Genomic DNA, 23,837 nt, shown 5'->3' with positions numbered 1-23,837 from the left:
CTGTGGAGAAGATGCTCTAAATAACCAGGATGGTATCCAGCTGCATATGAAGTGTGTGTGTGTGTGTGTGTGTGCGTGCGTGCGTGCGTTGCGTGCGTGCGTGCGTTGCGTGCGTGTGTGTGTGTGTGTGTGTGTGTGTGTGTGTACTTGTGTATTGATTGGGAGCTTAAATCCAGGGCCTGGGAGTTAGTGCTATCACTCAGCTGTACCCCTGAAATTATTTTTATTCAGGAATACTACTATAAATTCAGCTCCAATCATAGCTCATGCTTCCACCCTAGAAAACTCACCATTAGGAAGTGATCATATCTCTTAAATCCAGAGAGAAAACTTAATAGACTTAAGTGTGTGAGGGAGGCCAGTGTCTGAGTACCATCACAGCACCAGGAGCAGAGTCTGTGCAGGGCCAGTAGTCCCCAAATACCAGAAGACTTAGGAGGACATGGCTTGAACAGGCACTAGTAGCTAGGATAAAGCTCAGTGTCGAGCACTTTACTTGCCTTGTGTGTGAGGCCCTGAATTTAAACCCCAGCACCCATCAAAAACAAAGGGGCCAGTGATAGAATAGGTAGGGCACTTGCCTTGCACAACAGCTGAACTGGGGTTGCCAGGATCATAAATACCGTATTTTCCAGCGTATAAGACAACTTTTGAAACAAAACGTCAACCCAAAATTGGGGGTCGTCTTATTCACTGAATATATCCCGAAAAATGTTTCAATATGCTGCTAAATTAAAATTGAGTATTGCCACAAAACGAGTTTTCCAACTCGATCCTGCACCAATCACTGCAAGGCTGCTTGGACCGCCTCTCTAACTCACCCAATCCAAGCAGGCTTTTTATGCATGCAAATTAGACAATGTTCTGGACCCGAATCAATACTGTAAAAAGCCTGCTCAGATTGGCCAGAGTCAGAGAGGAAGTCTATTACAGTACAACCTTTGAACCTTTGCTTGTTGTGATTGGCTCACTGTGGTACATATAGTTGCAGCACAGGAACGTTCTGTCTGATACAGCGAATATAGGCCTAAACCTATGTTTTAACTGCAAAATTAGGGGATCGTCTTATACGCCGGCAAATACGGTAGTAAACCCCAGCCCCAGCTGGAGTGATCCCTGAGCACAGAGCAAGGAGGGAAACCAAGAACCTTGTTCAAAGTTAGTTATTAATAGCAATGTAGGTTTTTTTTTGTTTTGTTTTGTTTTGTTTTTTTAAGATAATACCTAGTAGTGCTTGGGGCTTATTCCTGGCTCTATGCTCAGGGAGTTATGGGATGCTGAGGATCAAATCTGGGTCAGCTACCTGCAAGGCAAAACACAATACCTGTTGTACTATCATGTGGTCCCATGATTTTTAAGTCTAGGCATGTAATTCTTATGTTTATGCTTTTTGTTGTGAAATTTAGCAGGATGGCTCATGTAATTATTTTTGACAGGGTCGGAGAGATAGCATGGAGGTAGGATGTTTGCCTTGCATGCAGAAGGATGGTGGTTTGAATCTGGCATCCCAGATGGTCCCCCAAGCCTGCCAGGAGCAATTTCTGAGCATAGAGCCAGGAGTAACCCCTGAGCACTGCCGGGTGTGACCCAAAAAACCAAAAAAAAAAAAAAAATTTATTTTTGACAAGTGTTCAACTATTCTGACACACCTCATATAGGACTTGTTCACGGGGCCTTTTTGTCCTTGGGTTTATTTTTTTGTGGGGGTACCCAGTGGTGCTCAGGCCTGGCTTACTCTTAGCTCTACAGTTCCGGATCACTCCTGGTGATTGGTGCTCAGGGAACCAGAAAGTTTAAACTCACCTGGTTTAGTGGAGACCTGTTAATATCACTTAATAACTCTTACCCTCTGGGGGCCAGAGCAGAGCCTTAGTTTTCTTGTTGTGGTCCTGGAAAATGTCCGCATTCCTGGCATAGTTATTTTTCTTACTACAATTTAACTGGGGCACTTCCTTCTGTACTTCACAATCTATAATTATCTAGGCTGCACAACCTTCAATGCAGACTAAAGAAAGTTCCTGTGCCTATTATTTATTGTGAGAGAACTTTAGAGAATGGATTTAATTGTATTCCACTGCCAACAGCCTTGTCCTGAAGTTTGTCCTTTAGCTGTTTGAAAAGTGCAGGGGGTCTGTCTAGGGGTCCTCAGTGGGTCTTACTCTGAAAAGAGACCCTCTTTTTCAAATACAACTTCCCTGGTGCTATGGACCAAAATACTACAGCTTTTTTTTTTTTTTTTTAATACATTTTCCTAACTGCTGTGTGGGGTAGAATTTTTAAAGCTAACTGCTGGGAAAAGCAGCCCACACAGTGTAAATGCTGCATCCTCCTTGGAAAATGCCAGTTACGAGCAAAGTTGCCTACTGCACTTGGGGGTGGCAGCAGGGTGACGGTGGGGCCACACCCAGCGGTGCTTAGGGCCTATTTCTGGTAGTGACTAGGGACCCTGTGGTCCTGGGTACTCATGCAAGTCAAGCCCCTGATCCTTGTGCTATCATTCTGATCCCAAAACATCTATTTCTGAGGTTGGAAAAGATAAAATGGATTGTGTTGGTTTGTTTGTTTTCAGGCCACTCCCAGCAGTATTCAAGGGTTACTCCTGGCGTTGTGCTCAAAATACTCCTGGCAGGCTTAGGGAACCATATGGGATATCAGGGATTGAACCAGGGTCAGCCTTGTGCAAGGCCCTACCAGTTGTGCTATTGCTCTGGTCCCTGGTAAAGTGGATTTATATAAACTATTTATTGTACGTTTTCATTATCATTATCAGAATGGGCCCTCTATAGGTCACTGGTTCTTTTTTTTTTTTTTTTTTTTTTTTTTGGTTTTTTGGGCCACACCCGGCGGTGCTCAGGGGTTACTCCTGGCTGTCTGCTCAGAAATAGCTCCTGGCAGGCACGGGGGACCATATGGGACACCGGGATTCGAACCAACCCCCTTTGGTCCTGGATGGGCTGCTTGCAAGGCAAACGCCGCTGTGCTATCTCTCCGGGCCCCACTGGTTCTTTTTCATGTGTGTATAGCACCAGGGATCGAACTGAGGGTCTCTCAGCAAGTCCATTACTGGTACACTACATCTGAGCCCCAGTTCTTTTTCTTTTTTGGTTTTTGGGTCACACCCGGCAGTGCTCAGGGGTTACTCCTGGCTCTATGCTCAGAAATCGCTCCTGGCAGGCACAGGGGACCATATGGGATGCTGGGATTTGAACCACCATCCTTCTGCATGAAAGGCAAATGCCTTACCTCTATGCTATCTCTCCGTCCCACTAGCTCTATTTTTCTTTTTTTTTTTTGTTTTTTTTTGTTTTTTTTTTGGGTCACACCTGGCAGTGCTCAGGGGTTATTCCTGGCTCCAGGCTTAGAAATTGCTCCTGGCAGGCACAGGGGACCATATGGGGCGCCGGGATTCAAACCGATGACCTCCTGCATGAAAGGCAAACGCCTTACCTCCATGCTATCTCTCCGGCCCACTAGCTCTATTTTTCATGTCAGTTATTTGCCATAAATTTGTAGAGGACCAAAGAAGGGTCCTGGTTAGACAGCAAGAACATTTTCTGTCAAAAAAGGACAGTTCTCTTTCCTGAAAACTCCCACCAGGCTTCTCTTCCATCACTGCTGCATCTATCAGCATGACACTGAGATATCAAATCCAGAAAGGGCCAGCAAAGATAAAATTAATTTATTTGCCCCCACAATGCCCTGAGCACCTGGGGCCCCATGGTCCAGTCAGCAGCAAGCCCTGCAGCCGTGCGTGGGGCGTACAGTTCCCCAGAATGCCTAGTTCGGAGCTGCCTGCAGCCGCCTCCTTCTTGATACCCACCTCCCTGCTCCCACATGCAAGGTCCACCTGCAGCAAACCCACACCTGGCTGTAGTGACTGTGGCACTCATGCCTGTGGGACAGGGTGGGCAGGAGGCTGCGACTCAGTGTAGAGAACTGCTGTTCTGCTCGTCGAAGGCCATCTTGCCCAGAAGCTGGCCATCCAGCTCCACGCCACTCACAGGGAGCTGGAAGAAGTTCATTTCCGCTGCTAAGGCGGCCATGGCAGAAGGGTCCTGGCCAAACTGAGCTCTCAACATCATGTCCATTTTCTCCAGCCTCCTCTTGAGCCGCTTGGCCTCCCGTTCCCGGATAAGCCGGGCCTGCCGCTTCTCCGGGGTCTCATTAGCCCGCTTCAGTCTCATGGCCTCCCGGTCCCTCTGCAGTCGCCGTGCCCGCTGCTCATCCGTCTCCTGCATGCGCTGCAGACGCTTAGCTTCGCGGTCCCTCATGCGCCTCACCTCCCTCTCCTCAGGGGTCTCATTGTCCCGCCGGCTCTTTTTGGCCGTGCGCTCTCGTTCTAATCGCTGCAGCCGAACCTCTAGAGGCTCGTTCTGTCGCCGGAGCGCCCACTTTCGTACGCTTGGGGTCTGGGCTTCCAGGAGCTTCCGGTAGGCCGCGCAATTGTTACACACCAGCAGGATTCCAGCAGGATACACAGGAGGGCTGAAGGCATTGTCCTTCCCCTCTGTACTTGAGGGGCCCTCACTGTGAGCAGGGGGCAGGGAGTCCACGTTAAGTACTTCTGGAAGCTTCTCACTAAAAAGCAAACATTGGAAACAGTTCATGTTTCCAAGCCAAGCTATGTGCCCTGTGCCCACCAGATCAGCTGTTCCAGGTTTGACTCCTGGGGTCAGTCTGAGTGCAGAGGTGATGGGAGAGAGCATCCACTTCTCCAGCCCTGCTTTTCTCTGTGCTGGGGTACCTGCCAAGTCTTAACACCCACTTAAGTGGAAGCCACCAGCCTCACAGGGTGTTTTATGGGTGCCAAAATATTTTCTCAGAAGACTGTGGTGCTGGCCAGGACAAGACGTTTCACTGTGCTCAGTGCTCTGGGCTCTCAGGGATGTGCTGGATGTGCAACTCAGAGAAAGATTTTCTCTGTACCCTGTGCCCTCCTTCTCTGGCTCTATCGCCAATGCTGCCGGACCTCCCGCTAGATCACTCTATGACTGTGTGATAGTGTAGTGGGGAGGTTGCTTGCCTTGTATATGGTTGACCCAGGTTTGATCCCCCACATTCCATATGGTCCCCCAAGCACCACCAGGAGTGATCCTTGAATACAGAGCCAGGAGTAACCTCTGACCATCGCCTGGGGTGGTCCACCACCAAGAATAAAAAAAAAAACTGACTCAGAGAAGGGGAAGTCTTCTCCCACTAGGAATAGCCCAGAGATTAGTTCATTTATGAGCCTCCTCTCCTGTTGCCAAGAGAAATGAGCTGCCTGGGCATCAGCTATCACATAGCTGGGAAATAGACGAATACCCCCACACTGCATCGCCAGGACTAGACAGGGCAATGCTCGGCTCACCTGTTGAACGTGGCATGGCTGGTGAAACGGGCTCCACACACAGCACAGTTAGACCGCTGGTCCTCGGAGTGGATGAGAAGGTGGCGACCCAGTGACCCTGGGGAGCTCAGGGCCCGGCCACACACGGGACACATGTAGCTCTTGGCGCTCACCACGGCAGCTGTGTGCTGTAAAACAGAACCTCACCGTCAACTCTTCCACTCTGGAACCATGGATACCCACTAAGGAACCCCTCCTTCCCTTCGTCCCAGAAATAGATTTTTTTTTGTTTGTTTGTTTTTGGGCCACACCCGGCGGTGCTCAGGGGTTACTCCTGGCTGTCTGCTCAGAAATAGCTCCTGGCAGGCACGGGGGACCATATGGGACACCGGGATTCGAACCAACCACCTTTGGTCCTGGATCGGCTGCTTGCAAGGCAAATGCTGCTGTGCTATCTCTCCGGGCCCTTGTCCCAGAAAAAGAGACACAAACCTATTCTGCCTAAGGGGAAGACTCTCCTGAGCAGCCCACTCTGACCAGTGCTCAGTGCTCACTGCCTTCTGGACATGCTGCTGAGGCGGAGAACAACAGGCCTTCACAGTCCCAGCAGGAGAGCAACCCAGGCTTGGGACAAATTTTCTCAGCCTACCTCGAATATTGCAGGTATAAGTAAACATTAAGGAAGCAAAGAGGACCCAAATCTAGGTGCTGACTGGGAAGACTGGAATCTAGAAAGGATTTCAATGTCCTGCTTTCCCTCTACGCTCTTAAAAAGTCTGGGAGCCTAAGAGAAGGGAACTTGCTTTGCAGGTGGCCACCCATATTTGATCCCTGGGATCCTCAGCTTATCTAGGAGTGATTCCTGAACACAGAGCCAGAAATAACCCAAGCATCACTGGGTATGACGACCCCAAAACAGACAAAAGCCTCTTCTGGGGATGGTGAGATACTACAGGGGATAAGACATTTGCTTTGCATCTGGCCCCTTGTATTCCATAGGATCCTGGGAGCCCTCCAGAAATAATGCCTTAGCACAGAGCACAGGAGTCAGCCCTGAGCATCGCCAGGTGTCTCCAAAACCAAAAATAAAATAGGGCCACAGAGATAGCACAGTGGTAGGGCATTTGCCTTGCACGCAGCCGATCCAGGACGAACAGCGGTTCGAATCCTGGCATCCCAGATGGTCCCCCATGCCTGCCAGGAGCGATTTCTGAGCAAAGCTAGGAGTAAGCCCTGAATGCTGCCGGGTGTGATCCCAAAACCAAAAATAAATAAATAAGTAAATTAATAAATAAAAATATAGTCTCTGGGGGCCTGAGAGCACAGCAGGTGAGATGCTTGCCTTGCACACAGCCAACCCAGATTTTATATCCCCAGCACCACTTATGGGCCATCAAGCCTGTCAGGTGATCACAGAGCACTGATCACACGTTAGGAGTAAGTTCTGAGCACTGAAAGGTGTGTCAAAAAAAAAGTCTTCTGGCAAACTCCTCCTGGCCCAGTGTTTCTTGCATAGACAGGTTCCATGCGGCTTTTTTATTTGTCCTTCTAGACATTGTAGTTGCAGTATAGTGGCTGAAAGTATAATGAGCATATCCCTTCACTACCTGTCACTACCAGTCCTCATCCCAATTGACTACTTCTGTCATTGTAGTGGTTCTTTCTCTTCCCTGTCTCTCTTCCCCCTACTGTGCTAGGCTTCCCACCCCACTAAGGACTTGTTTCTAAACTCCTGCCTCTCCCTTTTAATTTTTGGGCCACACATGGTGGTTGCTCCTAGGTTACTCCTGGCTCTGTGCTCAGGGGTCATTCCTGACAGTTCTTGGGGGATTATATGGGATGCCGGGGATCAAACCCAGGTCAGCTGTGTGCAAGACAAATGCCCTATCCGCTGTGCTATCACTCGGCCCCTGCGCTTCATTTCTAATGTGCAAGACCTATTTTCTACCATCATGTTATCTTCAGGTCCTGGCATGGCATGAGAGATCTGAGCTTCATTTGAAAGGGGTGCACAGCTCCCTGTGCCATACCTGGTACACATGAGCAATCAGCTGCTCCCGACTCCCACAGTCCAGCTGGCACAGAGGACACTGACAGAGTCCAAGCAAGGGGTCTGAACTCAGATTCTCTGTGGCCTGCAAGTCAACGAGCAGTTTGTGAAGCTGGTGCCAGTCTCCCTGGGGCCCCCCCGAAGGACACGCTCCTTAGTTCCTGCTGTAGAGCCCATGGAAAAGAATCACGAGGGAAAAGGAGTCGCACTTCCATCATCATTTTCTCTAGGGCTCCCAGAAAGCCATTTGCAAGCCTCCCCCTTGCCGAATCAGCTCCTGGATTTTCTAAGACGCCTACTAGCTCCGAGGGGCTTTTATGAGGGGTGGGGAGGGGTGCTACGGAGGTGTAGTGGGATGAGAAATATTAGGCTGAGGGCTGGGCTGTGAAGGAAGAGAAAGTCCCAGAGACTTTGTGAAGCAACACTCAGAGGCAGAACAGGGAGGTCGTCCTGACTCAAATTTGTCACTTGCCTCATTTTCTACCACTTCGGTTCCAACAGGTTGCTCTGCATGTTCTAATTCTTTCTCCACTTTGATCACCCCTCCATCTTCCTCGGATGTGTGAGAAGAGACTTCATCTTGTGTGGTCTCCTCTTCCTCACCCTCACTGTCACCTGGAAAACACAAATCGGTCACTACCTCTGGCCCTAAAAGGAGGGTATACTGAATTGTTCAGATTTCCATAATGTGTTTGCATCCATGCTCAGGGGGAATATAAATCATGTAAAAGTGGAAACCAGCTAAAACTGTTGCTCTATCCACTTATATCTACTGAAAAGAAAACCCAAGCCACACTGCATTGGAAAATGGTTACCGGGTCCCAAATGTCATAAAAATAATACTTCTTACATGCGGTTCCCAGATCTCACACTTCAAATGACACCTCCCACGCACCGACACTGCTCATTCCCACGCCATGCAACTCCTACCGACTGTTCCTGTCTCCATAACTCTGGCGTCAGCTCTTCATGGTGGCACAGAACCACTCTACTCTGAATAGCTTTCTATTCTACTAGTTTCTTCTCTCCCAACACACCCCACAGCACACTTAGAGAAAAACCGTGTTTCTTTCTTTATTCTTATGAGTGAGAACATAGTAAAGTCATTCAGAATTACATCTCTTTCCAGGAAGAGGGGTCTTTAGTACAGTGGGGAAAATTAGCAGAGCAACCAACCTCTCAGTCTGCAGTGGTATTTAATTGGTGAGTGTGTCTGTGTGTATGTCTGTGCTGTGTTAGGGACTGGACCCACGTCTTATGTGTGCCAGATACGTACTTTATATATTGAGCCCCATGATGTCTCCTTACCCTGCTAATAACTTAGGCCTAATAAGTTTTTTGTTTCTGGGGTTGGAGTGGTGGCACAAGCTAGGTTAGTAAGGCATCTGCCTTGCCCACGCTTGCTAGCCTAGGATAGACCGAGGTTCAATCCCCCGATGTCCCATATGGTCTCCCAAGCCAGGAGCGATTTCTGAGCGCATAGCCAGGAGTAACCCCTGAATGTCACTGAGTGTGGCCCAAAAACCAAAAAAAAAAAAAAAACTTTTTTTTTTTTTTTTTTTTTTTTGTTTTTTGGGCCACACCCGTTTGACGCTCAGGGGTTACTCCTGGCTATGTGCTCAGAAATCGCCCCTGGCTTGGGGGGACCATATGGGACGCCGGGGGATCGAACCGCGGTCCTTCCTTGGCTAGCGCTTGCAAGGCAGACACCTTACCTCCAGCGCCACCTACCCGGCCCCAAGTTTTTTGTTTCTATTGGTTCTTTGTCTTATCTGACAGATCACTGAAGGCATTAAGTGGAAGGAATAGACCATTCTTTATTTTAGGGTGAAATATAATTTCTTGTGACTAAGAAATGAGTGTTTTACACTGGGGTGCAGCATGCGGCTGTGGGGGAAGGTCTGTCAGTAGCAGGAGGTCTACAAGATCTTTGCTGACTAATTTTCCCCCATTAGTCCTAAAGTTGGGGAGAACAATGGAAAGGGAACCCCATGATTTTTTTTGTTTTTTGGGCCACACCCGTTTGACGCGCAGGGGTTACTCCTGGCTATGCGCTCAGAAATCGCCCTGGCTTGGGGGGACCATATGGGACGCCAGGGGATCGAACCGCGGTCTGTCCTTCGCTAGCGCTTGCAAGGCAGACACCTTACCTCTAGCGCCACCTTCCCAGCCTCGGGAACCCCATGATAACAAAGGTACTTGTTGCTTGAAGGAAAAAACTGGGCCAATACTTTGCCACTCCCAAGAGGAAGCTGTCAGACAGCAGACCTAGCCCAGCTCCCCTGAGAGCCCAGACCCTGGGGCTTGACTGAGTGAGAAGCACCCAGGAAGGGTTCAGAATCTACCTCAACAATGAAGGCCTGGCATCCATTACATCATGCCAGGCTTCCTAACCAGCTCATTTGGAATGCTTGTAAATTTGATCTACAACAACATTGTGGCAAATATATATTTGTTATCTAAAAATCCAAATATTCTATTAGAAAAAATTTATTTGGGGCCGGAGAGATAGCATGGAGGTAAGGTGTTTGCCTTTCATGCAGAAGGTCATCGGTTCGAATCCTGGCATCCCATATGGTCCCCTGTGCCTGCCAGGAACAATTTCTGAGCATGGAGCCAGGAGTAACCCCTGAGCACTGCCGGGTGTGACCCAAAAACTACAAACAAAACAAAACAAAACAAAAAAAAAAAAAAAAAAAAAAAAAGAAAAATGTATTTCAGTATTTTAGGGGGACTACTCCTGGTAATGCTTGGACTGGTCTGCCAGTCTGGTGCTCATAGCGCAGGGACCATGTGGTGCCAGGGATCCAAGGCTTCATGTACGCCAGGCTTTGGAGCTATTACTTGACCTACCTCCCAGGCCACAATTATTATTTTTTCCATAAATATTCCATCTAGAATGATGACAGAGCTCTCCCAGAATGAAGACCTATTGGGTTTTTCTAGATGTCCTGATCCTGTACTCAAACTTGCAGTTCCCATTGGTATTTTAGAAAGATTTGCTTTCATTCTTCTAAGTAGTTAGTTGATAGATTATTTTTGTTGTTGCTGTTGAATAATTAGTTTGAGTGGAAACAACAGTTGCTAGAAGGTTACAAAATACTTTCCCACTTTTTTCTCTCAACTCCAACTGTGGAGAAAGATCAGAAATGTCACTTTGGCAGGTGGGGGGGGGGTGGATTAACCCGGCCCCTTCTCTCTTTTAACCATAAAGACTGACTTGGGACTTGGTGTGAGAAAACCTATGCTGGAGCTTTTTTAAAAATAATACAGAATCTCTTCAGGAAAATCCTCTTGAGGAGCTCAGAAATGATGGTACAGTATAGGTTAAGGCACAGGCCCTGCTTGCAGCCAATCGGTTGGATCCCAGGCACCCTAAGCAAAAAAGCCAGGGAATAATCCCAACAGAGCTGGGTGTGATCCCCAAACACCTCCATCCCTGTGTAAAACTTTGGAATTGGGCCCACAAATACATTTTGTGCATGAACTCTGGCATTTTATTAATTGCAAATGAATGGATCCTAGAGCTAGGGTTTCTTTGCTTTTTCCATTTGGCCTAATCTAAGGGCTACTTGAAGAAAAAATCCTTCCTATATACTTGTTTAGCACAGGCATCACCAACACACATCTGTGTATGCTGCCATCCTGTTAAGTATGACAGTCTCGGAACTGCAAACATACCCCTCCCTTCAGCTCAGTCTACGTTTTGACACCTTGAGCACCTTTGGGAGCAGTGAGGGTGCAAATCTCCTGCCTCTGTCTTCCTCCCTGCCCCCATGCAGTGCCCCAAGCACACACACACTCTGATCATTCTTCTCCCATCGCCCTGAGTCATTACCAGAAGGTGCAGAACTCACTGCTACTGGAGTCCTGATCTCTTAGTTGCTGGATAGCTGGTCGCTGAGTGCCAAGGTCTCCAGGAAAATCTGTTCTCATCATCGCCTGGCGGGCTTGCTCTTCTAGCCCAGCAAATACTTGATCCCCTGGTGGGTCACAAGGAAAAAGAGTCAGGCCACCAGCTGGGCATCATCCCCAAACCCCAGAACCAAGCTAGTTGGCAAGTCAGAGAGTGATCAGAGGAGGCCAGCAGAGGCCAAGTGGGGGTGGATTATCGTTTGCAGTCCTGCCTGCTGCCTCCCCTGGCTCCTAGTCTAGCTCTTCTTCTGGGAAGTCAGCCAGATACTCTGGGAAGCATCACTTGCTTCTCTTAAACTTCCTAATCTTGACATTCTTTAAAAAATGACCAGTTGCTACTTTAGAACATTAACTTTAGATTCCCAATTCCACTTAAAACCTTCCATCAGGACTAGGGAGATGAGGCAAGAAGAGGCAGAGTGATGGGACAAAAATATGGCAACAAACCTGGGTACAGCCTCTTACTATACACGTACTGTGGCCCTGCCTCAGTGTCCAACTATAAACCACTGCTTCAAAGAATCACTGTTTGTTGTTGTTTTTGATTTGTTTGTTTGTTTTGGCCACATCCTGCAGTCATCAGGGCTTACTCCTGGCTCTGCACTCAGGGATCACTCTTGGAAGGCTTGGGGGACCCTATGGGGCACAAGAATTGAACCTAGGTCAGCTAATAACAAAATCTCTAATCCAATCATTCATCCATTCTAAGATCTGCTCTGGAAATTCTTCCTTGACTTCCTAATGCCTATCAAAATTAGACAGGAACAAATACATCAGTATTGAATAATGGATCCAAGAAAAAAAGAATATATGATGCATATAATATAATCATAGAGGATATAATTTTATATCATAAAATATATAAACTTATATGTATAAAATTTATAATATATAAACTTCCCAAGTAAGTCAACTAATGTGTAACAAATATAAAATTTTATCTAGTCTCCTGGGACCTATGAGATTAAAATTTAAAAAATGTTCTTTTTAGTTTGTTTAGGGAATGCTCAGGGGTTACTCCTAGTTCTGAGCTCAGAAATTACTCCTGGCTAATTTGGGAGACCAATATGGGATGCCAGGGATTGAACTCGATTCATCTGGGTGTAAGGCAAATGCCCTATCCACCACGCTATCACTCCTGCCTCCCTTATCTGTTCTTCAGTTTGCATTTGATACATTCTGATGAACTCTGCCTATGACCTGTTGGGTCACTGAAGAGTTAAAATTGAAATGTTCTTTTATTCCCCAGAGGCCAAGCCCAAGGAGAAGAGAATTGGGTTTCTCAAGGTTTCCATTCAGTCAGAGTGGAAACTGCAGTCCCCATTCTCCAGCGACCAAAGAGAAGAATAAAAAGCCCTGGTGACATGTTCGACAATAGACCAGCCTTTTCTAACTGGGGAGAGAGACAAGTCAACAGGCTCAGGTTCCAAGAGGACAGACTGATGAAGAATGGACTGGGCAGTTGGCCTGTGCTACCAATCCTCAGGCAGTGAAAGATGGGGTGGAAGTCGGCTTCATGTGATCCAGAGGCATAATTCAGCAGCTATTTGACATCCGATACATAATGGTGACTACTATACAGTTCTATGATCATGATAGTTTACTTTTTTTTTTTTTTTGGTTTTTGGGTCACACCCGGCAGTGCTCAGGGTTTACTCCTGGCTGTCTGCTCAGAAATAGCTCCTGGCAGGCACGGGGGACCATATGGGACACCGGGATTTGAACCAACCACCTTTGGTCCTAGATCGGCTGTTTGCAAGGCAAACGCCACTGCGCTATCTCTCCGGGCCCTAGTTTACTTCTTTTTCTTTTTTTGATAGTTTACTTCTTTAAATTTTTTGTTTTTTTGTTTTTGTTTTTGGGCCACATTTGGCGGTGCTCAGGGGTTACTCCTGGCTATCTGCTCAGAAATAGCTCCTGGCAGGCATGGGGGACCATATGGGACGCTGGGATTCGAACCAACCTGGATCGGCTGCTTGCAAGGCAAACGCCGCTGTGCTATCTCTCCGGCCCCCATGTTAGTTTACTTCTTTCGATATTTCTTTTTTTTTTTTTTTTTTTTGGTTTTTTTTGGGCCACACCCGGCGATGCTCAGGGGTTACTCCTGGCTGTCTGCTCAGAAATAGCTCCTGGCAGGCACGGGGGACCATATGGGACACCGGGATTCGAACCAACCACCTTTGGTTCTGGATCGGCTGCTTGCAAGGCAAATGCCGCTGTGCTATCTCTCCGGGCCCCTTTCGATATTTCTTAATCTTAGGTTTCGTGCTCAGTGCCTCAGAGTTGACACGTCATTCCAATTCTCCGTACCAATCTCCATTACTTCCCATATTTTGTTTAGGAGAATACAAAGGTCTAAGAGTTAAAGCTGTCAAGCTCTGGAATCAGTTCAAAAGTACAGCAAGGAGGGCATTTGCCTTGCATGCGGCTGACTCTGGTTTGATTTGGCGTCCCATATGGTTTCCTTAGCCCACCAGTAGGGATCTTTGAGTGCAAGATCCAGGAGTAGTCCCTGAGCACTGCTGCGTATTGCCCAAACAAAAGAGGGGAGATTTTGGCTGGCCACATAGGGAAATATATTTATACATAAATGACCTCCCAGAATCACTATTTATCTCATCCTTCAATGCAACTATTCTTTTTTTCTGGTCACCCCTGACTCTGCACTCAGAAATTGCTCCTGGCAGGCACGGGGGACCATATGGGATGCTGGGATTCGAACAACCATCTGGACTGGTTGCATGCATGGCGAACGCCCTACCACACTGCTATCTCTCTGGCTCCAGGATTATCCTTTCTTTTTTTTTTTTTTTTTGGTTTTTGGGCCACACCCGGCGGTGCTCAGGGGTTACTCCTGGCTGTCTGCTCAGAAATAGCTCCTGGCAGGCACGGGGGACCATATGGGACACCGGGATTCGAACCAACCACCTTTGGTCCTGGATCGACTGCTTGCAAGGCAAACGCCGCTGTGCTATCTCTCCGGGCCCAGGATTATCCTTTCTTAAGAAGGTAGTAAAACTTGCAAGTATGTCCTATCAGCTCAAGTATAATGTGCTCCACAGATATTACAGCTTAATATGTATGTACACACACAACAGCTTTGCATGCGACCTACCAGTTTCAGTTCCTGGCAGCCCTGGAGGCTCCCAGGACCTGTGGGGTGCTATGGCACTGCATGGGCCTGGAAGCATCACAAACTCGAACCCTTGTACAGAACCATCAAAAGTGAGGTCCCCTCGGGGTGGAGAGATACCACAGCAGCACTTGCCTTGCAAGGAGCCAACCCAGGACCTAAGGTGGTTGGTTCGAATCCCGGCATTCCATATTCTCCCGTGCCTGCCAGGAGCTATTTCTGAGCAGATAGCCAGGAGGAACCCCTGAGCACCGCTGGATGTGGCCCAAAAAAAACAAAACAAAAAGTGAGGCCCCTCAAAACAAAAAACAAAACCCAAAAGATAAGCTAGTCCAGTGTTTCCCAAAGAGGACAATGCCGCCCTCTGGAGGACATTAGGACTGGGGGCAGTTAGCGAGTGGACTTGGGTACAGCTGAGACCTCCTCTGCAAAGGGAGTGAATGCTGTGCCAACTATGTTTGAGAACCTCCATTCTGGGTTCTGGATAGGAGCTTATGGCAACCGTCCAATTTAACAAGGGTATTTATTAATCTGCTAATATCTGAGAGTCTTCTAAGCTCCACTGGAAAAACAAGGTATTACCTTTTCCGGGGGTGTGGGGGAGGCATGATAACCAACATGCTTTGGTTGGTCTGAATTTTTTCAGACCAGATAACAGGGTCATGGAAGCAAGACTGGAGAACAGATGAGAGATATAAGAAGCCATGTTATTAGAGAGGCAACAATGTTCCAGTTCTCTTTCTTGAGTCTTTGGCTGTAGTTAAATGTGATTTAAATTAAACACCATAGCTGAGCCATAGTCTAAGCATGTAGATGTCCAATTCAGAAATCCAGGAAAGGGGCTTGTATCAGGTATGAAGGACCTGAGGCTTCATTCTTAGATGTTGATGGTCTGGAAACCGAGACGCTATGACAGGGCATGGACACACCTTCTTATCTCATAGAGAGGCTAAGAGAGTCAAGCAGATAATCCAAGCTCTGCTTTCTAGAAGAGAGGGCTTCTAAAGGCCTTTTTCCCTGTCTCTTCTATTTTCCTTTGTTTTGGGACCACACTTGGTAGTGCTTAGGGTTTTACTTCTGGCTATACATTCAGAGATAACTCCAGCAAGCTCGAGGGACTAACTATCTAGGGTGTTGGGAATCAGACCTGGTTGACCACATGTAAGGCAAGTACCCTTCTGCTGCACTATTGCTCTGGCCCCTTCCTCTATCTAAGGAAGTATTAACTGAAATGGAAAAAATTCTTTGTTGTTTTTATTTCTTCCCCCATTTTTGTTTTTGTTTTTGGGCCACATCCAGCTGTGCTTAGAAGTTATTCCTGGCTCTGTACTCAAAAATTACTCCTGGCAGGCTTGGGGGACCATATGGGATGCCAGGGATCAAATCCAGATCAACTACATGCAAAGTAAACAACTGTCCTGCTATGCTAACGTTATGGCACCTGGGGAAAAAAATTGGATGGGGGAGGTGGTGTTTGGGATACAACTGGCAGCACTCACAAGCACTCAGGGGTTACTCCTGGCTTTGCACTCAGAAATTGCTCCTGGCATGTTTGGGGGACCACATGGGATGTCGGGGATGAAATACAGGTTGGTCCCTGCTGTGTGCTATTGTTCCGGTACCACTGGAGACATTTTTATCTTATACATAATTTCAATCTAAAAGCAATCTCTCAGAAGAGACTGAACCGATCACTTTCCTTAGTGCTTGGTGTAAATACACTGATTCAAAGTGTTTGTAAGGAACTAAATTTTCAATCTGTCCAGAAGCCAAATGACACAAATGTGTACTGAGAAAAGATAAGAAGGAAGAAGATCTAGCACATCCCAGCCCATCAACTTCTTTGCCTAAAATCAACTCTGGACTTTTATTCTGAGAGTGAGCCTGCATCAAATGTGTTGATGAACTGGGTAAAACAGTCTGGATATTTCTGGGGAAAGGAGAGACCAGAGTGTGGTGAATCTGCTGCACCGAGCAACATGAGAAAACTCAAGTGCCACAGCAGGTTGTCAAATGGCTTCTGAAGGAGATGGACAAATGTCACTGGCCCACAGAACAGGAACCTGAATCTATTCTCTTAAGCAAGATTTGAGCTTCCTGCCACATCATCTTCCTCCCAGAGGCAGAGCTAATGAAGCTCAGTCATTATTCTGCTGCAGGCTGAATGGCTCTGACATTTAAGCAAAGATTCTGCAGACTTTCCTGCTTCTTAGACCTTAAGTCCATTCCATTTACTTTAAATTGAAGAGCAGACTTAAGTTCATTTGATTGGTTCCTTTTCACGACAAGGAATAGGAGATGTGCATGGTCTGAAGACTGAGTGCACCTGTATTTCCTTGCCACTATTGTACCAGGCAATAAAAAGATCTTTTAGAAAAGGCAGAACTGGCTCCCGTCCCCAACTAATAAAGATATCGCAGGACCTCAGACAGAAGCACATCACACAGTGTCTTTTCTTCTATGGTTATGTTTAGTCTGTCAGCTAAAAGGTCTTCAATGTGCCCTGCTTGGATGCATTCCTGGAAAGATCCTTCACTGGAGGGCTGATTTTCATTGCAGCTAAAGCCCCCTACTCACAGCCCTCTCCCACAATGCCAAGATCACATTCTTGTGATCCCTGACACTGCAGTGGGGCCTAGTGATAGTCTTTTCTTCTCACCATCCTGATTCCAGTGCTCACCAGTGCACCCAGGATTTGACTGTGATGGAAGAATATGCAGCAGATGACTAAGCCACACACGCCTCTAGTGGCACCCTGGCCCTACCACAACTGTACTGACATCCATCCCCAGTTACTTTCCTTCTTCTTAGCTACCTTCTTGGGCCGGGCCTTTATGCGTAAATACTTAAGTGTTTAGAGGGAAATTATCTGTTTCTGTCTGACTTGTGAACCAATGATCTCTACTAAGAGCCCCCTTTTCTACCTGTCTTTCTGGGGCCAATCTGTATCTTTTACCAACCCTCACTATCAAGAGAAGACAATCCCCGGGGCCGGGAAGGTGGGCGCTAGAGGTAAGGTGTCTGCCTTGCAAGCGCTAGCCAAGGAACGGACCACGGTTCAATCCCCCGGCGTCCCATATGGTCCCCCCAAGCCAGGGGCAAATTTCTGAGCACATAGCCAGGAGTAACCCCTGAGCGTCAAACGGGATGTGGCCCAAAAACCAAAAAAAAAAAAAAAAAAAAAAAAGAGAAGACAATCCCAACCACTGAGTAGGATAATCCATGCCAGAGATATCTTAGCATTCTTTTATTTTCTCTCTCCTTTTCTTTCTGGCCTGCCCTCCCCTTTTCTCCTCTTGCTTAAACCCTAACATCTCCATGGCAAACATGTACTCGTCTCTGTCTCTCTCTCCACCCTTTATATTTTAGTGCTTCAGTAGTTGTTCCTAAACCCCGCGTAAGCCACTTGCCTTGCAGCCTTCCACATTATTTACCTATCTTACACACAAAATGTGGCCCACTGTCATACAAAGAGTCTTATCAATTTTAGTTCTCTTAATTCCTGTACATTCTTTTAAATGTAGAGGGGATTTTTTTTTTAATTTTAACACATTGGTGTTGCTGCAATTTTTTTTTTGGGGGGGGCCACACCCGGCTATGCTCAGGGGTTACTCCTGGCTATCTGCTCAGAAATAGCTCCTGGCAGGCACGGGGGACCATATGGGATGCCGGGATTTGAACCAACCACCTGAGGTCCTGCATCGGCTGCTTGCAAGGCAAACGCTGCTGTGCTACTGCAATTTGTTATCCTGCATCGGCTGCTTGCAAGGCAAACGCTGCTGTGCTACTGCAATTTGTTATGATGCAGCCAAGAGTGAGCCACTGGTGGTTCATACTATCATCATGTTAAAAAAAAAAAAAGCTTTCATGTTATACCCAGAATTCTCAAGTATTTCTGTACTTTAGTGAGTCTGTTTTCCATATTAATGTGATTAATATGATCTGTCACTTTTTTTTTTTTTTTTTTTTTTTTTTGGGTTTTTTTGGGCCACACCCGTTCGACGCTCAGGGGTTACTCCTGGCTATGTGCTCAGAAATCGCCCCTGGCTTGGGGGGACCATATGGGACGCCGGGGGGATCGAACCGCGGTCCTGATCCTTGGCTAGCGCTTGCAAGGCAGACACCTTACCTCCAGCGCCACCTACCCGGCCCCAGATCTGTCACTTTTATAGACAGCAGAGAATGTTTATCTCCCCAGATCATGGAAAATTCTCTAGTTCAGGGCCCGGAGAGATAGCACAGCGGCATTTGCCTTGCAAGCAGCCAATCCAGGACCAAAAATGGTTGGTTCGAATCTCGGTGTCCCACATGGTCCCCCGTGCCTGCCAGGAGCTATTTCTGAGCAGACAGCCAGGAGTAACCCCTGAGCACCGCTGGGTGTGGCCTAAAAACCAAAACCAAAACCAAAATTCTCTATTTCAAATCTAGTACAAATGTGGGGCCAGAGCAATAGTACAGTGGATTCAGTGCTTGCCTTATCCAAGGCTGCACTGAGCTTGAGCCTGGTACCTCAAATGGTCCTGCAAGCCCACGAGGAGTGATCCTTAAGCACAGAGCCAGGGTAAGCCCGGAGCACTGCCGGATGTGGCCCCCCAAAATACAACCTGCACAAATGTACAGATGTTAATTTATTAAAAGCAATTTTTGGTAGTACCAGGAATCAAACCCAGGGCCTCACACCTATGAATCATGCATATACTAGTAGCCACACCTCCTGCGCCCACTCAGGTACCTGTAAATACCCTTTATAAGAAGTGCTAAGGGGGGGGGGGGGCTGGAGAGATGGCATGGAGGTAAGGCATTTGCCTTGCATACAGAAGGATAGTGGTTCGAATCCCGGAATCCCATATGATCCCCTGAGCCTGCCAGGAGCGATTTCTTTTTTTTTTTTTTTTTTTTTTTTTTGGTTTTTTTTGGGCCACACCCGGTAACGCTCAGGGGTTACTCCTGGCTATGCGCTCAGAAGTCGCTCCTGGCTTGGGGGGCCATATGGGACGCCGGGGGATCGAACCGCGGTCCGTCTCCTAGGCTAGCGCAGGTAAGGCAGGCACCTTACCTCCAGCGCCACCGCCCGGCCCAAGAGCGATTTCTGAGAGTAGAGCCAGGATAACTCCTTAGTGCAGCTGGGCATGACCCCCCCCCAAAAAAAAAAAAGAAGTGCTAAAGGAGGTATCAGAGAGATATCATGGGAGGTGGGGCATTTTGCCTTGCATGCAGAAGGACAGTGGTTTGAATCCAGCATCCCATATGATCCCCCGAGGTTGCCAGGAGCAATATCTGAGTGTAGAGCTAGGAGTAAATACTGCTGGGTGCGACCCTCTTTCCTCCCCCGCAAAAAAAAAAAAAAAAAAGAAGTGCTAAAAGAGAGACGGTACAGAGGGAATACATGCAGAAAATAACCCAATGGCTCCAAGTTATAATCTAATAGCCACAACAAAGCCTATAGATGAAAATATTGATAAACAACCTCAGGCACTAATGCATGTCTTGTCTTTTCTATTTTCTAGCCTCCTCATGTGAACTGATGCCACACATGGTCATACAATCCCAAAACACTGCACCCTAAATGCTACTTAGTCCTCCTGCTTAGATACCTGAGGAGCAGCTCACAGGGCACAGGATGAAGTGATGAAACCTATACCTTGGCATTCATACTTCTACAAATGATGTAGAAACTGAACACATGTAACCTCTCTACCTCTCTCCTATGACTCCTGAAGAAATGAAACTCCTAAATCACACAAAGTCTGGTCTCCTGAATATATCACATGTGCTCCTTTTGAATCTTTTGTTTGTTTTTGGGGCCACACCTAGTGGTGCTCAAAGGTTATTCCTGACTTTGTACTCAGAAATTACCCGAGAGAATCAGAGGACCATATGGAATGCTGGGGATCAAACATAGGTCAAATTTGTGTGAAAGGGCAAATGTCCTCCCTGTTATGCTATCATCTGACCCCTCCCTCTAGTATTTTTTCTTACTTTCATTTCCCCTGCCTGATTTGTAACTCCTCTCCTCCTCCTTCTTCTTCTTCTTCTTTTTGGGGTCACACCCAATAGCACTCTGGGGTTATTCCTGGCTCTATGCTCAGAAATCACCCTGCAGGCTTGGGGGACCATATGGGATGCCGGGATTCGAACCACCATCCTTCTGCATGCAAGGCAAACACACCACCTCTTCCTTCTTAAAAACTACTTTTGTCTTTAGACAAGGAAGTTGCTCAGTGACAAAGACCATGCCTAGCAACGACACACACACACACACACACACACAAAACACATACACACACACACACACACACATACACCACACCCTTACTTAATCTCAAGGGGATCTCTCAACTTCTGCATTACACAGTTGGCAAATCCTTTTTTTTTTAACTTTTTTTGGTGTTGGGCCACATCCAGTGACGCTCAAGGATTATTCCTGGCTATGTGCTCAGAAATCGCTCCTGGCTTGGGGGACCACAGTGGGACTCCGGAGAATCGAATCCCGGTCAGTTCTAAGTTAGCACATAGCAAGGCAGATGCCCTTCTACTTGCGCCACCCACTCTGCCCCCCACAATTGGCAAATCTATATTGGTAGGGGCTGGAGTGATAGCATAATGTAAGGCATTTGCCTTGCAAGCAGGACAGTGGTTTAAATCGGTGGCATCCCAATAAGGTCCCTGAACTTGCCGGGGGTGATTATCTGAGCATAGAGCCAGGAGTAACCCCTGAGTGTTGCTGGGTGTGACCTAAAAAACAAAAACAAACAAAAAATATTTATTGGGCACATAACTATGCAACTGTGTGTATGTGGCATTTGCTGCCTTTTTATGGCAGGGTATGTGGGCCACACTACAGACTTACTTTTATGTTGCTCTAACTATCTGGCCGTCCAGCACGAGGTTTTGCACGAAGTATTCTAGAATGTGGATACTAAGGATGACTCTAGAGTAGCTCCTCCTAAGACAGGTTTCTACCACCTCTTCAGGCAACTAGACACATTTTAAATCTATCATGTTTAACATTTTACATTCCTATTTTCTTTAAGGAGAGGTTGAACCTGTGACCTGAATTCAGATTACTTGTCCATCCCAACCCTCCAGGTTCCCAGGATCCAGAAGACAAAGACCAATACTCACAGTGAACTTTATTTGGATTTGTCTGTTTCCGACGGGACATGTTTCCCTGATCCAAGTGCTCTGGCCTTTCCCAGTTTCCCACCTGGAGATGTGACTACTGCCACGCAACGTGCTGACCTACAACAGAAGAAATAGTATTAGCCTATGCCAGTTAGCTCAGAAACTAAGTAATACTAAGATAATAATTTTTGTTTGTTTGTTTTTGGGTCACACTTGGCAATGCTCAGGGGTTACTCCTGGCAGGCTTGGGGACCATATCAGATGCCGGGGATCTAACCTGAATCCTAACCTGAGTCAGCCTGGTGCAAGGCAAAAGCCCTCCCCACTGTGCTACTTTAAAGAGTTGTTGAGCTTACAAAACTCAAGTACAAAATTGAGGAAAGAAAATTGACAGAAAGAAAAAGAGGAGGAAGAAAAGGAAAGAAAGGGAAGGGAGAGAAAGAACTCTAGCATAATGATCAAGGTTCCAATCAGCTCAAGAGGGGAAATTCTTCAGAAGACTAAGAGAATGCCATGTGTGACATCCAGAATACAGTTAAGTAGTAAAAATTACTCAAGAGGATAGAAAAGGAAGTGAGAAGACAAGGCAACCGGCATTGGAAGCAATGAGGGCCAAAGTAATTTATTACCCCAAGAATTGTTAAAAGGCGGCAAAGGAAGCTAAAAGGGTGGCAGCTCAAATGTCACAATCCCACTAGATGATGCAGCCTGTAATCTGTCCCAATGGGAGCCTCCAGATACTTTTTATCCAGAGGTTATCTCACCCAGAGGTGAGACAGGCATCACATTCCTGTAAGAAGAAAATGTCTCAGAATGCTTAGGCACCTGCAAATAAAAGAACTGGATACATAGCCCTTGGTGCTGCAGGGCCAGTGTTGAAAATGGGCCTCAATAGTTTATGGGAGAGACAGACAATGTTCACATCATGGAGCACTAACTATTCCCCACTAGGAATCCTCACATCGCATCCCACTCTGGAGCAGCGATCAAAGTGAGCAACTCCAGATGCCTTTTCTCCACCCAGCTGCTGCAGAGCAAATGAGAAGCATTCAGTGAGAAGCACAGAGGGATAAAGCAAACTCTAATGAGAGGTACGGCAGAGACATACACCTTGGAGAGACATCCAAGGTGCCAGAAGTTCCTGATTAGCTGTAAGAAAGACATTCCTGGCAGTAAAGCCATGCTTTGGAGTCTGAAAAGGATTAGTGGTGGGAGCCATAAAATTTTCTTTGAGAGACATAGTAGTGAGCGGGCAGAACAGATGGAAATGAGACAGATCCTCTTTCCTACCAAAGGCAAGACTATCAAGCTGGTCACCTCTGAATTTCCTTTCAGCTCCTGCATTCTCAAATTATACTCACATCAGATAAACAAATACAAAATTGTAGCTTACTGCAAGAGGCATAAGACGATATACCACTGTGAGCTATACTTGGTGCTCCGCTTAGTGGAAACTCACCTCTTGGTAAGCCAATCTCTACGGAGCTAGAAGGGCCCTCAGACCTGTAATCAGACCCTGCCTTCCCTTACCAAAAGAAGAAAGAAACCGCAAATGGCAAAGACAGGCCTCCACAGGAAGTGGCAAAGGAAGCAGCTTTCGGGCAGTCTTCTATCATATCTGCATATCAAACAGTTCTTTTCAGACCTTTAATTAAAAAAAAAAAAAAGCACAAAACACAACTCCAATGTACACAATAAACCTCCCCTTTTATTTAGATCAGGGGTCTCAAACTTGTGGCCCCAGCAAACGGCCCTTCGTACAACATTTTGTGGCCCTGCCCTAGAGGAATCTTGTTTTGTTTTGTTTTAGTTGTTTGGGTCACACCCCCCAATGTTCAAGGCTTACTACTGACTTTGCACTCAAGGATCACCCCGACTTTGCCTCCTGCAGCCCCCAGGTAAATTGAGTTTGAGACCCCTGATTTAGATGGTACTATGCCACTAGTCTAAGTTTTGTTGCTATAGATTTTTTTTTTTTGGGCCACAACCGGTGACGCTCAAGGGTTACTCCTGGCTATGCGCTCAGAAGTCGCTCCTGTCTTGGGGGACCTTATGGGGGGATCGAACTGCAGTCCGTCCTAGGCTATTGCAGGCAAGGCAGGCACCTTATCTCTAGCGCCACCGCGCCGGCCTCTATAGATTATTTCTTTCTAATCATGTAATAATTTCTTTCTAATCAAGTAGTTGTCTTATAAATGGACAAATTAAATGGATTTTCCAGATATTTTTCCTAGTAATTGCAAAACTGATTGAAATGCAGGCTCTCATTTCTTCTATAATATGTA

The 23,837-nt window shown here is 46.9% G+C and overlaps 1 protein-coding gene across 1 annotated transcript; it reads right to left on the bottom strand.

The window, feature by feature from the left end:
• Positions 1–3,658: 3,658 nt before the first annotated feature.
• ZNF821 (zinc finger protein 821) lies at positions 3,659–23,244 on the bottom strand. Its single transcript, XM_049786417.1, has 7 exons — positions 23,083–23,244; positions 21,553–21,669; positions 11,237–11,362; positions 7,852–7,994; positions 7,360–7,464; positions 5,351–5,517; positions 3,659–4,578 (listed from the first exon to the last, which is right to left on the bottom strand). The coding sequence occupies exons 2-7, from the start codon at positions 21,590–21,592 to the stop codon at positions 3,924–3,926; spliced, it is 1,236 nt and encodes a 411-aa protein (XP_049642374.1). The 5' UTR covers positions 21,593–21,669; positions 23,083–23,244; the 3' UTR covers positions 3,659–3,923.
• Between the last annotated feature and the right edge of the window lie 593 nt (positions 23,245–23,837).

Source organism: Suncus etruscus, chromosome 14 (genome assembly GCF_024139225.1).
Source record: "Suncus etruscus isolate mSunEtr1 chromosome 14, mSunEtr1.pri.cur, whole genome shotgun sequence".
Lineage (NCBI taxonomy): Eukaryota > Metazoa > Chordata > Mammalia > Eulipotyphla > Soricidae > Suncus > Suncus etruscus.
The sequence above is the reverse complement of the archived record's forward strand: the minus strand, read 5'-3'. Positions and strand labels throughout refer to the sequence as shown.